Source organism: Galleria mellonella, unplaced genomic scaffold (genome assembly GCF_026898425.1).
Source record: "Galleria mellonella isolate WM207_F2 unplaced genomic scaffold, CSIRO_AGI_GalMel_v1 utg63, whole genome shotgun sequence".
Taxonomy (NCBI): Eukaryota; Metazoa; Arthropoda; class Insecta; order Lepidoptera; family Pyralidae; genus Galleria; species Galleria mellonella.
Genome location: NW_026442130.1, coordinates 4,873,930 through 4,892,681, shown reverse-complemented (window position 1 = coordinate 4,892,681; position 18,752 = coordinate 4,873,930). Strand labels below are relative to the sequence as shown.

At 32.7% G+C, this 18,752-nt stretch overlaps 2 protein-coding genes across 8 annotated transcripts in view; one reads left to right on the top strand and one right to left on the bottom strand.

Moving 5' to 3' along the window:
• Positions 1-4,915: 4,915 nt before the first annotated feature.
• On the top strand, positions 4,916-12,053 carry LOC113521650 (ankyrin repeat and LEM domain-containing protein 1-like). Of its 2 annotated transcripts, none has more exons than XM_031910009.2 (7): positions 4,916-5,018; positions 5,640-5,801; positions 6,476-6,708; positions 7,153-8,002; positions 8,467-8,690; positions 9,522-9,782; positions 10,704-12,053. In XM_031910009.2, the coding sequence occupies exons 1-7, from the start codon at positions 4,984-4,986 to the stop codon at positions 11,066-11,068; spliced, it is 2,130 nt and encodes a 709-aa protein (XP_031765869.2). In that variant the 5' UTR covers positions 4,916-4,983; the 3' UTR covers positions 11,069-12,053. The 2 variants fall into 2 exon arrangements, with proteins under 2 accessions (XP_031765869.2, XP_026763056.2); XM_026907255.3 differs by lacking the exon at positions 4,916-5,018 and adding an exon at positions 5,025-5,331.
• A 3,107-nt stretch (positions 12,054-15,160) lies between these two features.
• LOC113521956 (zinc finger protein 608-like) overlaps positions 15,161-18,752 on the bottom strand; it is a 148,382-nt gene continuing 144,790 nt past the window's right edge. For 5 of the 6 annotated variants that reach the window (XM_026907641.3, XM_026907639.3, XM_026907640.3 and 2 more), the window contains one exon: positions 15,161-18,388. In XM_026907641.3, the coding sequence (XP_026763442.2) occupies positions 18,327-18,388 (62 nt within the window). In that variant the 3' untranslated portion in view covers positions 15,161-18,326. Of the gene's footprint in view, positions 18,510-18,752 lie in introns of all 6 variants that reach the window. The other variant, XM_026907643.3, reaches the window with a different exon arrangement.

Genomic DNA, 18,752 nt, shown 5'->3' with positions numbered 1-18,752 from the left:
TTCATATTTCACGCGATAAAAACTGCATAGTACCAACCCTTAGCTGTAAAAATAAGACCTCTTAGAATTATATAGAATAGACTTCTTATGGTCCAACAGCAGATTATTTTGAATTTCGAAGTTTATGTGTTCCAAAAGTTATAAATTCAATTTTTTTTTTTTTTTACTGTTGACAATTCGTGTTATTTCATTCGATAGAAAATTACTTTTCTAAATAGGTTAGGTCCTGTATACATGAAGAAGTAGGAAGTGAGTGTTGTATCATGTCGGTGGAACGACGGATAGATACGTGCACCCCGCTGTAGATAGAAGGGTTGTCACCTAACACTATGTACTTTTTATAATATAAACCTTAATATATTAAAAATATAATAAAGTGAGCACACTGCGTACTGATTGTACGGTACTGACGTTGATTAAAGGAATTTGATGTTGACGAAATTTTGAAGATTATCTGAAGATGAAAGAAGGGAATTAGTTTTGTAATTACTGACCTTATTTGAAAGACAAACACAAAATTTCGAGTATCATCAATACGTAATGCGTATGTAAAGTTTAAAGTACAATTTTTGTATTTATTATTAAGTAACTAGTTTTTACCCGCGACTTCGTCCGCATGACCTAGATATGTTGACTAACTGGAATAAAAAGTGGTTGATGTTCTTCTTCGTACCATATATTATAGTTTGGTATACCAAATATTATACCAAAATTTCATAGTAATTGATTAAGCCGTTGAAGTACTAAGTGATATCAAACAAACAAACTCATTTTCACAGTTATTAGCAAGGATTTTTCTAAATCGTTTTCAAATATACCTATCTGTGTAGGGGGGAAAGGGATTGTTAGCAATGGAGTTTGACAGCCCCATTGCTAGCAATATACCTTATTAGGTCGACCTCCACGTGGAAACCATCGTGAACAATTCTTGTTGAATTAGTCACGATGGACTAACTGACCTGCTTCATACTCACCTATCATTCTTCACTGGTGCCCCGCCGGTGTATACCGATAGCGCGGGTGGGGTTACCATTCCATTATCATCCATTAAAAAAAAATATCTGTGTAATATCTAAATATAAGATGCGACAGGCACTCTAGCCAATAATCAACTTAACACTCGACTCGATAATAAGAGCGAGACTTATTGTTAGATTCAAAATTGTTTATCCGTATCTGCTATAAGAAATATATTTAAAAAATAATTGTAATTAATAATTATGTATAAATGAAAATAGTGCAACATCTGTGTAAACATTTTTTCATCGAAACAGAATATGTTAAAAGTAATTTATCGAACTATAATTCACGACTTTAATCATTTATCTGAGGATATAGGATGCCATGTATGAATTCAAGATTTTGTTAAAAAAAATTAATTTGCTTGTAATAATCGTTTATAAGCGTAGTTGAGTAATAAACATCTAAATATATTTGAAAATAACATGCAATCAGGAATCCCAAATAAAACATTAACATGTAGGCATTTTTAGAAACTCTCACGTCAATATTTGTAGTATAAAAATAATAAATAATAACCAATTAGTGACTGTGGCAACCCTAAACAAATGGAATGCTAATGTCCATGTGTTTTGAATTTAAGATACTTATTGTCTCTATGCCGTAACGGTTAAGGGGGCAATAAGTATATGTGTTCCACATAAAAGTCGCTGACCCCTAATCAAGTGATCATATATGTACTTATGTATTATGTATGTGCCAAAATAGAACATAACATTTTTTGAAAAATAAAAATATCTTATCGTTTGAGATTAGATTGATAGATTGACAGTGAGTGTACACTTACTGTAACTGACAACTATATCTGATTAGTTAGATGGGTTAAAATAAGCCACATTTTCCAATTTGGACAACTCTAGGGTTGTCGCCATAAGTCGAGATTTTCCTGCTTCGGTATAACTTGAAACTTGGATTATTATTAGTCATCTTTAAATATTAAACAATTTGACTCTTCACCTAACAAAATGTTGTAGAGAGGAAAAGGATTATTAGCAATGAGTTCTAATAGTCCCATTGCGGGGGGAAAGACATTGTTAGTAATGGAGACTGAGAATCCTATTGCTAGCAATATACCCAACCAGGTCGATCTCCTCGCGGTTCTCCCTGGAAACTGTCATGGTTAATTCCTGATGAAATCATCATGATGGACTAACTGGCCTGTTTTCATTCTCATCTATCACCCGTCACAGGTGCTCCGCCAGCATATCACGTTAGCGTAGGCGGGGTTACTATACCATTTCACTCACAAAAAAAAAATAGTCCCATTGCTAGCAAAAAATATTAAGTCGGCTGGAAAATATCGTGGTTAATTCTTGTCTCTTGTCGGGATCGTAATAATGGGTCAACTGACCTGTTTTCATCTTTACCTACCATACCTTACTGGTGCTCCGACAGCATACATTGATAACGCAAGCAGGTATATATACCATTTCATTTACACCCATTAAAAAAATAAAATGTGGTAACTAAGAACTAGCAGTTTCATTGCTAGCAATATACCTTGTGAGATCGACCTCCACGCGGTCTCCCTGGTAAGCTTCATGGTTAATTCCTAGTAAATGGGGCGATGAGCCAACGAATATAATTTCGTCCTTATCTATCATCATTCACTGGTGTCCCTTTGGCGTATCGATAGCACAAACAGGGTTACTTACCTAGATACCTAGCTACAATGATGCATAATGGGGTAGAAAGGGATTGTTAGTAATAGGGTCTAATTGATCCATTGCTAGCAATACCCCCTGTGAGGTCGAACTCCACGCGGTTCCCCATGGAAACCATCGTGGTTAATTCTAGTGGAATTCGTCACGATAGGTTAACTGACTTTTCATCGTCACCTATCATCCATCACTGGTGCCCCACCAGCGTATATCGATAGCGCAGGCGGGGTTACCATTCCATTATAACCAATTAAAAAAGATGATGAACTTACAATAATAAACAAACTAACGACCTGTCTAATGGAAAGTGGCAAACGTCGCGTATAGATTTTTTTAATTTTTTTTTATGCAGTATAGAATGGCAAGCAAGCTAACGGCCCACCTGATGGGAAGTACGAGTAGGAAACGTCGCCTATACTTAGATACGAGCAGTACCATAAACAAAACAAACTATACTATGTCAACAACAATAATATATAACACTACAATAATGTAAACAAAGTCTTGGATATCACAGAATATACTGTGACATTCATGACACCTCTACTCATACATGGAGTAGTGGTGGGCTTTTTGCATAAATGAGGTCTCAAGTTCGATTTCCGTTCGTGCTAATTTAATTTAATTTAACCACATGTTAATTGCTTGCTTTTGCTGTATTCCAGCTTTAGGAGATCGGCGTGGCACTTGTTATTATGAGTTACCATTCTTGAGAACTTTGGTACCCTGTAATTTCGCTCCTATGTCCCTACTCTTCAAACTTCCTTGTAAAAAAAAAAAACACGGCAATGAAAATACAGCACAGGCAATAAAATTATTGTATCTAACTCAATAATGATTGTAACCAAAAATATGCCAAAATGCTCTTATCTACGATAATGTCCAGACACGAAATATATTGACGGCAAATAAACAATTCCACTCATATTTTAAATACATTATCGCAATGGAAAATTGCAGGTAAATATTACGTACATACCTACTTTTTTATTGCCAACATCGAAATGTGAATAGTACATTTAAAATATGTGTCAACGATTATAAAAATTTAAACATATTCCACTCATGCCCTGTAAATACTTTGATAACTATACCTATCTTATCTAATTGAGCTAGATAGATTAACCATTAATAAAATGAACACGGTTAAAATCTTTTTATAGTTCTTCAAATTCTTAAAGCCTTTTGGAGAATAAATCTACATCTACACTAGTATTATGAAGAGGAAAGATTTCTATTTTTGTGTGTATATTTGTAATGAATAAACTCAAAAACTACTTTGCCGTTTCGAAAGATTCTTTCACCATAAGAAAGCTACATTCACCCTGAGTAACATAGGCTATATTTATTGGTAGAAAAGAATAAGGATCCTAACTAAAACTTTAGTAACGTAACTCAAGGTGTAAAAAAACGCTATAAAATATCTTTCGTCGCGTGCGCTGCGTTTCCGCTATTGGTGATATAACAAAAGTATGTTCTACAATATTGAAGAAAATATCAATAACAACAAAAAAACTTCGCGATACTATATGTCCAACTATTATCGTTATGTCACAATAACCACTGTTTATAATGTTGTAAAAATGTCCACCCGTAGAAAGGCAGGACGGGCCACTAATACCTAATAATTTAGGATTGATTTCCGTTAAACAAGGATTTATAAACATAAAATCATTCATTTCACATTCGCTTAATTAACTAAAAATATCCGCTCACTTAAATATTTCCGTTGAGTATTTTATAAACCTGACAAAGTGAGAACTGGAGCAAAGATCTAATAAATTAACTAAAGTTTGAATTAAGATCAAGTCAAATTAATAATCTAGTAGGAGCACAGAACACGGTAGAATTATTGATAGCGCATAGCGCCTTAAACGATTGCGTGACAATATACCTCTCTAATCTGAGCAATTAATTTTAGGTTCAAAATTACTCCGCAGAGGCAGCACTAACTTTTCTTGTTAACTGTTCATTCGAAAAATTAAATAGGTACAAATATATAATATTCGTTAAAAATCTTTTTTATTATATATCAATCAATAATAACAAATGTTTCCTACAAATTTTTACTTACATGTTATGATGCCCGAAAAACGGAACAATTATCAAAGGATCTTAATATGAATCACAGTCTGATTTAATTTTTATCCTTTTCCACTGTAGGTAAAATACTCTGTAAATATTGTAATTGTATTATAAAAATAATCTGTAAAATAATCTAATTACTTATTATAATATTTTAACATTCTCCTTATCACGTGACAATTTTATTTATCCAAATTAAATGTAACGAAGTGCACGCATGCGTAGTACGAAACGCACCAACACCAAACAAACGTAGGTAAACAAAGTTTGAGTGTGACGTTAATTTAAAAATTTACGAGAACATTAATAATAAAAATGTGAAAAACAGAAGTAAATTTTATATTTAACTGTAATTAGTGTTCTATTGTTAACATTTTAAGGTTAAATATAAAATATCAAGATTTAATATATAGGTGAAAGCAACCAGTAAAACTACTCCAGAAATGAATATTGTGAACGTTCAATATTTACGGAGAAACTCCTTATTTATTTAATGTGAAGTCATGGGTACAACGTACCGGGATTTGTTTAAATTATATGACTTAATCCAGTCTGGAGATATAAGGTATTTCTTAATGCAGTTTTAAATAAACTTTGCGTGTGGGTGGGAAATATTCTCTTGTCTAATTTCTTTTATATATGGCCAGTTTATTTCATTTTTTTATTTTATTTGTGCAATTAGTTAATATTGTTAACTATATAGTAGCTAATTATTCTGCTATTTATAATTTTGTAACAATTGTGCAATACAATAACATGATCACAGATGAGTCATACATACTTCCTGTTAGAGAACTCTTTTGTTTGTAGATTTCATATTAGATTTGAATAAGACAGGAATACTTATGAGTGTTTTACGAATTTAAATTTCAGACTCGTGGAATCTTTTTTGAGAGGAAACAGGATATCTATAAATGACATTGTACCATGTAAAGGTATTGGAATATTGCATCTCGCGGTGGGCATAGACCCCATAGAGAAATCAAAAAAATGCACAGAAATCATACTAAAATATGGTGGGGATCCAAATTTATGGTAAGGTTTATTTATTTGGATATTTCTTATTAATATTATGAATATGAAAGTGAACTTGTTACCTTGGCACCTTAATGGCTCAATCAATCATTATAAAATTTTGTAGTACATAGTATTTAACTATGACATTAACTTATATGTTAAATACTAAATAAATAATCAAAGAGGAAAGAGATTATTAATAATGGGGACTAGTGGCCCCATTGCTAGCATTAAGTCTTGTCGGGTAAACCAGTTTACCCTGGAAACCATGATGATTAAAACTGGTTGCATTCATCACAGTATAGGCTCACTGACCTGCTTTTTTTCTCACTTATTATCTCTCACTAGCCCCCTGTTAGCATAGTCCAATAGACCAAACTGGCTTACCATTCCATTATCATCCCATAAAAAAGTTATTTTATATATTAAAAACCTGACTTAACAAATTTTGTTCTGTCTCCTTCACCACCTACCAGATCAATTTTTCTTATTAGGATTAAAACAATCCTATATCTAAAATTTAAGCAAACCATACACATTTAGAAAATAAAATTTAAATTAATTAAATAGTTTTAAAGATTAATGTGAATGAACATCATGACATGGGATTTATATATATTAAAATTCATATTTGCAAAATAAAATATGGCTGACATTTTTATAAATCATTAAAATTTCTTCTACAATTTTAGCAATGACGATGGTATTACTCCAGTTCATATAGCAGCAATATGGGGGAGGTTGGACAACCTGAAGCTCTTGATAGGGTGTGGGGGTGACCCATCTCGCCGGGACTTTGATGGACACTCCGCATTTGACTATGCGGCAAGAGAAGAACAGTGGGATGTGTATGACTATTTGCACAATGTTATAGATCCATTGGATGATTCTTTAAGTTCAAAATGTGCATATACTTTAGAATTAGGTATGTCTATTATAATCACTCTTAGTTGTATATTAATTGAAATATTAGCTGTTATTTTCTTTACCTATCCCAATAATGAAGAACCAAGTTCATAATTTACTGTTCATCCCTAAGGTTGACTGGTAGAGAATGCTACAAGCATTACGTCCACCTTCTGTACCATATTTTCTTTTGGTCAATAAAGTTATTTAAATATATAAATTAATGTTATCATATCTGAAATAAATACATGCGATAAAAATTAATTAAATTAGTAGTAAAATCTATATACCATATAAGAAATCTAGTATTAAGATAGATTAAAAAAAAAGTTAGGTCTTAAAAAACTCATGCTATACTAAACTTAATATTTACTTTACTTTTACAAACAGTTTTAAAACTGTTCACGTCAAATGAATTTTTTTATGGTACATTAATATTAAGAAATGTAATTAAAAATTTCAGAGAAAGTTATGGTGACAACAGACCAGGTGGTTGCCGCGTATGAACCACTAGTAGAAGAAAAACTAAATAATATTAATTTGACTAGTTCACGAAAGTCACAGATGGTACGTGACTGGTGTGAAAAGACCAGTTTAGTTGTAAACAAACTATACCCTACTATTTTAGGTGACACATATATTTTAGACAATGAATCTGCTCCTTGGAAAAATATAGATTTTACCAAAAGCTTGACACTTGATCTCACTCAACATAGAAATTCAAAACACAGCGAACTCAATGAAACAAACAATAGTTTTAAGACATGTTTATCAAAGAAATTGCCATATGATGTGGACATAAGTGGTATTAAACACTTAGACATAACTGCAGATCAAAGTAACAACTGTAGTTGTTCAAATTCTAATTCCAATAATAACTGTAGAAACAATAGAATGAGTATTTATGAGAATTTCTCACTACCAGGATCTCCTCAGAATATTTCTCACAAAAATTACAATACAAAGAGTAGTATAAAGAAAACAATGTGTTGTATAGAAGCTGAGAATCATTTGCTAACTTTTGATAATTCACAGCCCTTGATATCTGATGATAAATCTATAGACTTGGATAAAGCTATGGCTGTGGCTCAGAATAAAGCAAATGAGTGGTTGTCATTTAGTAGCAACAGTGATCCCTCAGGATCTCATGTGAGAGCTACAAATACCAGGAGATCATCAGCCAGTAGTGGTGTGAGCAGTAATTATTCAGGAGGCAGCATAATGATTGCAAGCATGCAAGAGGAATACAAATATGAGGATAAAGATGAAGATGTAGTGCTGATTGAGAAAAGGCTACTTGTTTCTCCAATAGTGTAAGTTTGTGTGTAATTTTTTTAATGCAACTTGATATTGCAACAAAAAAGAAAAACAAGCTAGCCCATCTTATGAAAGTTGACAACTACAGTCAATATGAAAATAGAATTCACTGTGATTCACATGAAACCCTTACATGTGTTGCTATTACTGAGATATAAATTGAAATGCCCCCATATCCTATAATTGCGCTGCAATATTCCACCTTACAAAGTAAAACATAAATGACTCATATCAGAAAGATGAGTGACGTACAAATATTCAAATAACTTTTACACAAAGTTTAATAAAATACACAAATTATTATAATTTTTGTAAGATTTATAAAAAAATATAAGCTTAGATATATAAATATTCATATATATTCTATGAATAAATATTATAAGTAGTTTGAAAATTTAGAAATTTTCCACTTACCAATAACCATTATAATTTAATACAATTTTATTCAAATTTATTCCAGACTGCCTCTAGAGGAAGGAGCAGAGACAAGTCCAGACCAAACAATCCTTTCAGTGGCATCCTCACTTCCGCCTTCCGTTAATTACGACAACAACACCTTACGAGCCGAGTTGATTCGCCTTGGTTTTAGACCGGGGCCCATACAAGATTCCACGAGGACATTATACTTGAAAAAGTTGCAGGCACTCAAGAAAACCCCAAATGTAGTTCGCGATCACGGAAAAAGTAAGTTGCTTTTATTGAATTGTCATTTTGTTTTTGACATCCATGATTTTAATTATTATTTATATTTGTATTTCGTAATATTGTATTTAATTAAAAATTTAAAAATGACTGTAAAGAAACTAAAATTGTCTAGTAAAATTATGAAAACCTACATCAACAAAGGTAATAAATAAGATCGTGTTCCAGAAAAAAAATCGACTTCAATTGTGGTAAAATCCTTTCAGATAAAAGAGAATTTTTAAAATCGGTTTTAACTGACTGAGTTATTAGATAACAAACATAAAAAAAATACATTTGAATTGGCAGCCTCTTTTTTGCAGTTGTTTGAAAAAGGTAGAAATTCAGCTATAGAAAATTATTTTTAAAACTTTCATACAAATTGCGCCATTCATATGAGGACTTCTATAGATGAGAGGGTATTTTCTACGTAGGATAAAATACCTCAATGTGTTTACCAAAATCTTTGCATATACTCTTGGGCTATCTGATTTCTATGAATTATATTTTAACAGGCTTAAAACTAAGGATTGAACTAAGGATCATGTTTAGTTCCCACGATCCCTGAAATTTTAAATGATTAATAAAGCTCGCTTCCCGTTACATCTAGAATTAAATGAAGTCTAACCCCCTTATACATAAAAACTAAATAATTCATTAAACCTTCTACAAATCTAACTACTACACTGTTTTGTCATTGTCTTTCAAATTGGGAATTTAGTGTAAAAAGAAAGACAAAACCGTTTTATATCAAAAATAGGTATATGAGAGATTTAAAGTTTTTATGAATAAGGGGAAAAGTGTATAGATTTGAAATAGTCAAACCATTTCCAGCCTACAGCATCGAATTGGAGAAATCACTCCGTAATCACGAGTGGATGAAAAATCTAAATCCCTACATTGAATTAGAAAACAAAGTCCAAGCAGACTTCGCAAATCCGAACAAGAAATGGAGAGAGGGTACCTCAAAGACCTCCTTCACATATCTCCTTCTGGATCCCCGAGTGACTGACAATCTGCCAGCGAAGTCTAGCAAGCAGGCCGACCATATAACGTGGATTACATTTATCAACTCTATATTTTATATTGGCAAAGGTAAACCCAAATAATACAAAGTTTGTAATGATTGATTGATTTCGACTTTTTCGATCTAATTAAATTTATTTATTAATTATTACATTAAAATGTAATGTGCTTACTTAACTTTTAACAATAAAAATGATAGATGGTTATTTCTTACTCTTATGCAAAACCTATACCAAATTCTTTTCAAATAGATTTGAAGGTAATTTGATACACGGTTAGATGATATCCTAACTTAGCACATAGGATAGTTTATGCGCGCACATAGGATAATTTATTGATTTACGCGGGTGAAACGGCGGAATATATTTAGTGGCACAAAACTACCACAAATGTCTTTTTTTATTTAATTTTAAAGATCCTCAGCTTTTTAAAATTATGCATTACATAACACTCCATTAAGGCCAAACTTGATATATAGGATACTTTATTTACTAATGCATTTGCTGACATGCAATAATAAAAAAAGCCATGTAGTTCCGGCATAGAATGGGCCACACTTTCCTTTCTCATAGGTGTCATAAGAGGCGACTAAGGGAATTTAATGGTCGAAGGATGGGCAGCAGCGTCCCTCTTAATACATCACCAAAGTCTAACTGCGGTTGCGAACCCGCTTACCAAGCGTGGCAACTACTAGCAAAACCCGCCTTCTGAAGAAGGCCTATGTTCAGCACTGGACAGCTGATAATTATATTATAAAAATATTGCGCTCTGGAACGACAGCGCATGAGGAGTACCGTGGGCGTCATCGTTTATTGTAATGCTGTTCATCACCATAACGTTTACCACTTTATATCTGGTTAATTTTTAGAGTTTCTCGCATATATGCGTAAATAATATATCAATATATATGTGTAAATAATATATCAATATATATGCGTAAATAATATTATAAAATATGTATCAATAATAAAATACTTCTAACCCTTTCAGGTAAACGATCAAGACCATATTCCCATCTATACCAAGCATTGACCCTTTGGAAACGGGACTTCACCACCTCAAACGACAAGAAAGTCCAACACATACTAGACATTTGGTCGGACAAGGTTGGCGTTGTTTGCCTGCACATATTCCAAAATGTTATACCAGCTGAAGCGTACACATACGAAGCATCTATGATCGACGTGCTCGGGTTGCCTAATTTAAAAAATCAAAAATGTGGTAACTACTACGGTATTGCCGCGTCATGGCCATTAAAGGAACGAAGGATGCTCGGCTTGTATTTATTGTATAAAGCGTTACAAATATTCCTCAGTGAAGGCGAAAGACAATTAAGGCCCGATGATATTGATTGATTTATCATACTAGCAAAATTTAAGCCAGGATTTCGTTTTATTAAACAAAATTTTTGATACTCAATACGGTTGTAGATGAAAATATTTCTTTCATCAGAATAAATTGGTAGGTCGTTTTGACTATTGAGCCGGGGTTTTCCAGTAGGTAAATAAATTTACCTGTGTAGGAATAACCCGGTTGTGTTTAAAAATACATCGAAAATCTTTTTTATTAGGGTTTTATTAGTAAACTTTTGGGAAACTGTATAAATTGGATACTGTTATCCCATTCGTGTTTCTGCCGTAAATCAGTTGTATTTGCATGGCTGTGTTTCAATTTGAAGGATAGAATATGGCAATAAAATTTCAGGGTGCAGAGGCATAATCCTTAGTCCAGGCGTAGAATGGGCGACACATTCTACAGGGTGGCCCATAAGTTCTTAGTAATGAAAAAAATTAATTAAAATAAAACTAATTACACTATGAATAATATTTTTATTTGTAAATATAGCTAGAAAAACGGGATATATTTTTTGTAAATAACGTCGTCCAAATGTAATCCGTTACAGTCACGGCACTCTTGCAAACGACTTCTGAAATTGTCGATGACTGCGCGGCACGTCACTGCTGAAATGCTTGCCATTTCTCTGCAGATGTTTTCTTTTAGGTCATTAATTGACCGCGGGTTAGAGTCGTACACTTTAGCCTTAAGGTAGCCCCACAAAAAAAATCCATTGGAGTCAGATCCGGGCTACGTGGTTGCCAGGAAATGTCTCCTCTCTTAGAGATAACTTTGTTTGGAAAAAGTTGACGGATAACGGGCATAGCAGTATTGGAGGTGTGGGAAGTTGCTCCATCCTGTTGAAACCATGTTCGGGCATTAAAGCCTGGAAAGTTTTGCAATTTTTGTGTGAAAAACTCCTCGATCATGGCCACATATCGCTCCGAAATAACAGTAACAGCACGCCCTCTGCCGTCCTCAAAAAGTAAGGCCCTATGATGCCATGGGCTGACATAGCGGCCCAAACTGTAACTTTAGGGCTATGTAAGGGCTTCTGGTGCTTAAGTTTTGGATTAATCGGGCTCCAATAGCGGCAATTTTGTTTACTAACATGTCCGTTAATGTGGAAGTGTGCCTCATCAGAGAACATTATGTTATTGAACGAAGTAAACCGATTAAACATTTCATTAGCATAATTCACTCTCTGAATAGCATCAGTTTCTTTTAATTCTTGCACCAACTGAATTTTGTAAGGGTGCATAAGTAAATCTTTCTTCAAAATCCGTTGTAACGATGTCCTGGATACGTTTAATGCACTGGAACGCTTACGAGTTGACTGTGTAGGATTTTCACGAATAGATTGTGCCACTGTGTCGATGTTTTGTTCCGTACGTGATGTCCTTGGGCGACCCAACCGCGGTTTATCTAACGTCGAACCGGTCTCCTCGAACTTAGCAACCCAATTCTTAATCGTTTGGAGAGCTGGGGTGTCATCAAAGTTGTGTAAACCTTTGTGTTCTCGAAATTTACGCCTCGCAACGGTTGCCGAATTGTTGTTTTGATAAAACTCGCGCACACAAAACGCACGGTCCGCTCCGGTGAAACGCTCCATCGCGACTAAATTCCCAGAAACCGAAGTTACTGCCCCCGCTTCCCCTGCACCGCTCACGCGCGCCGTTTTCGTTTAATTCAAATTTTACTTTTCTAAGGACTTTTGGGCCACCCTGTACTATATCCATGATACTGTTCATGTTTATAGGCGACAGTTACCACTTTCCATCAAGTGGCCCATCAACTTGTATGTCATTCTAAGTTGCATTAAAAATTTCGGTACTCTCTATGCGAAACGTGACTTCGCTTATAGTATTGGTTGTGAAAAAACAATTGATCTCACTGCATCATACACGATGACGTTAATTTTATTTTATGATGTTTACTTTTACTATTTCTATAAATCTTTTCCAAATTTAATTATGTAAAATTACATTTACATTATACGAATTATAAATTCCTGTAATAAATCCCAACTAAATAAAAAGTACTTGAAATATTTTTAAAATAAATTTATATTTAGTTTAGCCATTGATGAGTACTAAGCTAGAAAACATGGTTTATTACTGGCGCATACTACTTAACAGAATTTAATTTGATTTAATCAATTTTATTCTAATTTTATATAATGTACTTATATAGTTTTTAACAATGAAAAATCCGAAGTTGGTTTTTCGAATAAATTAAGTTGTATTAGACAGCAGGGCAGGGTGAAAATCACCATTTTACATGAATCATTTTAAGATCCATTATGTACCCCCCGCCTTGTTCAAAAGTTATTTCGCTCTGAGAGCTTGATATTTAAAGACTAATACATTTAACAGGTCTTACAAAATGATTCCAAAATTAACAAGATCATATCGGATTACACTGTTTGAAGGTTGTATTTGTGATTATTAAAGTATAGGTACTTTAATAACCATAAATGCAACCTTACAAATTGATTACATTTTTCATTCTAATAAAATTTTAGAATTCGGTTGCTGGGTTTGCATTCTAAAATGCTTAACTCACATTATTTTTGTATATATCGATCAAACAGTGAAATGTGTTCCGATACTTGTGATGTATATAGTTTTTTTTTTTAGATAAACCATCGATTTAGTTTTTTTTTTTATTAATTAGATTCTATTCTTAATTTTAAATAACGTTCTATGCGAACAGTGATAGATAAGTTATAACTAAATCACAATTTATCAGTATTTTGATAATTTATTAGTACCTTGCTTGTACCGTCTAAATAATAATATTTATTTCACATTAAGAAATATACATACTAATGTAAGAATCCCAGCGCCACGTATTTTGTTTTGTGGTTTTTATTTTCCTTCTTAGATTTTTGTTTTCTACTTTTTTTATCGGCGACATGGAAATAGAAATTATGAAAATATTAAAAAAAAAAAATATTATTAAAATATCAATTATGCTGATTTAATATGGAACGAAAAAAAGGCATTCGTTCTAGTTGAAGAATTCTATGTATTAATAATAATACTAATAATCCAATATGTATTTATACAAATTATAATGCATTTAAATGCGAATAAAATACAATTCTAATATAATCAAATGTAAACTATTAATATTTTTTTTAAATAAACGAAAGAAAAACCATAAAATGGAGACGAAACCAAGGCGCTACTATGTTTAAACAAAGGGGCCCATTTAATTTTAGTATTGTTAACTGCAGTATAAAATAACCAAAGTGTTTATTGCCCATTTTCATTGCATTAATTTCATGTAAAAATTAATTTTTAACACATTTACATTTCATTTGTGATGTATTATTTATTGAAATTAAGCTTTAATTTTTGTATGATATTCATTGTACCTATTTTCTAAGTTACCGGAATATTAAGTTGCTGCATAGTGGAAAAATTTGATTAGTTACAAACTGTTTAAAAAGAAATCCCAATTTAATTCCTTATTTTAAGTGTATTTATTTATTTAAGATTACATATTGATTTCCCGTTGTATAAATTATTAATGGCAGTTTGAGGTTTCAAGTAATAAGTAAAACTATTTCATTGTGACAAAAAAAAAAATATATCGGTATTTGTTAAATTTTGTTTTAAAGATCATTATTTGTATTTACTCTCAGTAAAAGTAGACAAAATAAAATAAAAATATATAAAAAATCAATAAGATTCACATTGTAATTTTTATTCATTATAATTTTTTTTCTATTGATTTATAATCACCAAAGAGTGTTTGAAGTGGAGGCTAATAAGAATTAGCAAATATGTCCACCCACTATGCAGCGGCTTGTTTTTTATACCATTAAGCTTGCAAACAAGCAAACGAACAGCTCTATTGGTTGTAAACTGTTACCGTAGTTTATGAATGCCTGCAGACTGCCATTCTTTGCAAACATTTAATTTGATTACAATTAATATATTTATAATTAAATAATTTAAATTATTATTCATAAAGATTTACTTCGTTTTATATCTTTTACATTAATCCTAGTCAAGTCACATTTTGTAACATGCATAATACACATGACAATAATTTTAAGCTATCCAAACTGTAATTTAGGGACCTTACTGAAATAAAACACATTCTAAGAAATAATTTATCTTTATTATTCCTTTTTTTAAACGTCTCGAATTCTTTCCTAAGAAAAATCAAACTTTGCGTTTAGTTACATCAAAAAATACACAAATGTTCATATTATAACATATACAGATGCATTATAAATACAATGATCATGTATCATACCATCTTATTGGTACTAGTGGATATAAAATAATGAAAGCGTAACGTTTGCTTATTCGTGCCGAATATAGCACACCGTCCGCATAACTGTTACAGTACCATATTTAGAATTAATTACTTGCTTGTTCACATAATGACAGCACTCACGTATGTCTTCTATATATAACTGGTAAAAAAAAAAATTGCATTTCTGTACAATTTGGACAGAACCACGTCATAATTCTATATAAAATACGATTCTGATACAGTTTTGCGGGACGGCTGCAAACTTAATAACAAATCAAATCTTTAATCAGTCTGCATTTATTGACAATGCACGGAGGCGCTGTGGTGAGATCATGTAAGCTATATCCTGCCCATGCTTTTCATTCATACTTGTTACTCTGGAATCTGTGTATATAATTTAAAAAGGTAAGCCCGCATTATGAATTTTTACGCACGATTTTTTTTTATTCCATAATATTAAACCGTCCATAAAACAGTATAATGAACTTATTATCTGAGAGCCACACGCCCTCACCCACGACAACAGGAAAAACTTTCTCTAAAATTATTTCGAATGCGCGTGAAATAATCCGTGCGAAATAAATCATACATTGAAAACTCATTGTACGGACTTACCCTAACATATTTCGATTATTATCAAAATTTACATATATATTATATTGCAAATCGAAATTAACAGTTTCAACAAAAATAATAATCAATTATTGTGTCATGGTATAATGTGTAATTTAGATGAAGCTGTAGAAAACTGTAGACATTAATAAGAGGGCACACAGCTTAAGTACTATTCAAGTATGTTTTCTTCAACATATCTCAGGAAAACTAGAATAGTCGCTTGGCACTCGTGCTTGCCTAATCAAGGATAAAACTACACGAATATCTACTAACGACGGCCACGCATTGTGGCATAGTATTAAACACCATTAATACGCGTTATTATCAGAGCGTTTCCAAATATCTTTATCTTTCTAGACTAGTCTCAATGTGCCTTTCGGAAGTAAGTAGTTAATAAAATTGTATTCACAATCATTAGATAGTTATATAAAAATAACCAACTCAGTCACTGGTCAATCGAATGTTCTAGAGTATTAATTTAAAAACAGGTCTTTAGGCCCCACTTTTATACAAATATTAATTTCAGTTTTATTAATCAAGACAGGTACAATAGGTACATTGACAAAATGTCATAAGAATAATATTTCTATTTGTTTGCATAATGCGTTATTGTAATATAAAACGTTTTCTACATAAAGTTGAAATGCAATCAACGATATCTTTTCTATTTAATCAATTTGAATCATCACAAATAATCAGGTGACATTGCTACAAATATTGTTTATGAGTTAACAGTTCTGATATTTTAGAAAAAAACACATATGCAATGTTTATGACTGTGGAACTCTTTAATCAACTGATTGGAAGACTGTTGTAATGAACAATTTGACCATCGACACCGCCTCAAAAGTCTTTCTGAGTAAGAATAGAAATGACATGATCTTCTATAAAAATTTGAGTTGTTTCACTATTACTATTTCATTTAAGAAATACAAACTAAGCCTATATCCATATTACGTAGTCATGTCAAAACTGGTTTAAAGTGAAAAAAGTTTAATATGAATCTATAAATTGAAATGAATTTATCGTCATGATTGATGGCCACTAAAAAAACGGAGGTATATATTTTTTGTGGTCATCCAATATTTATCAATCAATATGGATTTCAAAGTGTAACTAATAAACGCGAAAAATTTTACAGAAAACCATGAATTTTTTATTCTTACTGGAGGACTTCTTTAATCGCGGTCGATAACGGAACCATACCGCAAGCTGAAGTTACATGAATATTTGTTAAGTATTATTTATTACGACCACCACATAATCTTTAAGCCGGCAACTTCAGCTTGAGTGGCTCCAGCGTCAGACATAAAATACAATTTGACACGAAAGTAATAAAATTAACTAGTCGTAAGCGCCGGTTGCACGCCCGACGGTGATTGCATCAAAGCTGTATCGTGAATGACACCGTATCTAATTACTACACAGTACAGATATTGAAACACTAATCCCTTGTATGAGAATATCGGACTATGAGATTTTAAAAGTTATCATTAAAAGCCAGACATACATACACATACAGCGATGTCCAAACACACCAACTCTATAGGATGCTCTCTACGTTTTATTATAAGTCATTCGTCTCTATAGTCGAGACATAGTAGGTTTTGTGCACACTACGGATTCATATTGTAATCATCACATTGACGCCTTTAAACTTACGCTATAATCACTTAAATATTAATCATTTATCTTAACTTTTAAAAACTAGGTACGCTTGCTTTTGTGGAATGCAGTATTCATAAATAAATGATCTTACTAGACTGAATTCGCGTGATATCAAATTTCGTGGGGGCTTCAAACATCAGTACAATGCCCAGATGGAGAACCAGAGAATTCGATGTTTATATTACATTACTCAGTACACTAACAATGTAAATTAATTTACACATAATACTAATATTTACATAACTAGTTTGTGCTTCCACTAGTAAACATATATAAAACAAATTAGGTATCGGTAGAGGGCTACGATGAGTCCCACGCGGCCTCTACAGTGCCGCGAACACACACTCAATGTTCACAACACCAATGGCGGAGTTCTCAAAAACACAACACTCGGTTCAATTTAAAAGAATTCAGGTAACTATTAGTTCAGACACATGCTAGGACATTCAAAGCGCACATCACATACACATTTCGTGGGTTACGCGAGATCACAGTGTTTAAATTATGGCTACTGGCATAAAGATTAAGTCCAATTGGAGAATTTGAGTTACACACTTGTTCATTTTTAGTACATCACTGTCTATATAGTCACATCACTATCACGTCTAATTTGAAGTCCAGATTCGCTTGTGCCACTTGGACAAAGTGACAAGAAAAGTACCAGGGTAGGCTTGTGGTCGAGTATTAAAGTCAGGTCCATTTGTCGTTAATCCGATCAATTCATTTTGGCGGCGTCGGGAATGAATTCACAACCGCCTGCGTACTGGCCAGTACCGCTGCCGCTGCAACACACAATCTCCATTACTCTCTGTAGTGTCTCTGTTTAGAATGACATCTCTCTACGTGATAGCTACACGGGTTGGGCGGGATTCGGCCGCTTGTCCGCCGTGTGCTATCGGGCCCCTGCAACCAATCATCACACAAGTTAGGAACGGCCAAGCGCCGCCTCTGGTTGAGGGGTAGAGACGATGTTTTTCACAGAGTCATAGTTACAATAAATAATTTTATTATATAGGAATTAAAAGAACCTAATTTATACGAATCCTAATACATGTATAATAACTAGGCCTTCTATTACATATGTTGGGTGAATGAAGTCCGTTAAAAATGAATCGTATTACGATTCCCATAAAGCGACTAATTCAA

Excerpts from the sequence above, each read along its gene's own strand:
- LOC113521650 (XM_026907255.3), top strand. The coding sequence starts at position 5,270 with ATGGGTACAACGTACCGGGATTTGTTTAAATTATATGACTTAATCCAG. Across the intron at positions 8,691-9,521 it reads AGTTCGCGATCACGGAAAAA|CCTACAGCATCGAATTGGAG; the intron begins GTAAGTTGCTTT and ends AACCATTTCCAG. Across the intron at positions 9,783-10,703 it reads TATATTTTATATTGGCAAAG|GTAAACGATCAAGACCATAT; the intron begins GTAAACCCAAAT and ends TAACCCTTTCAG.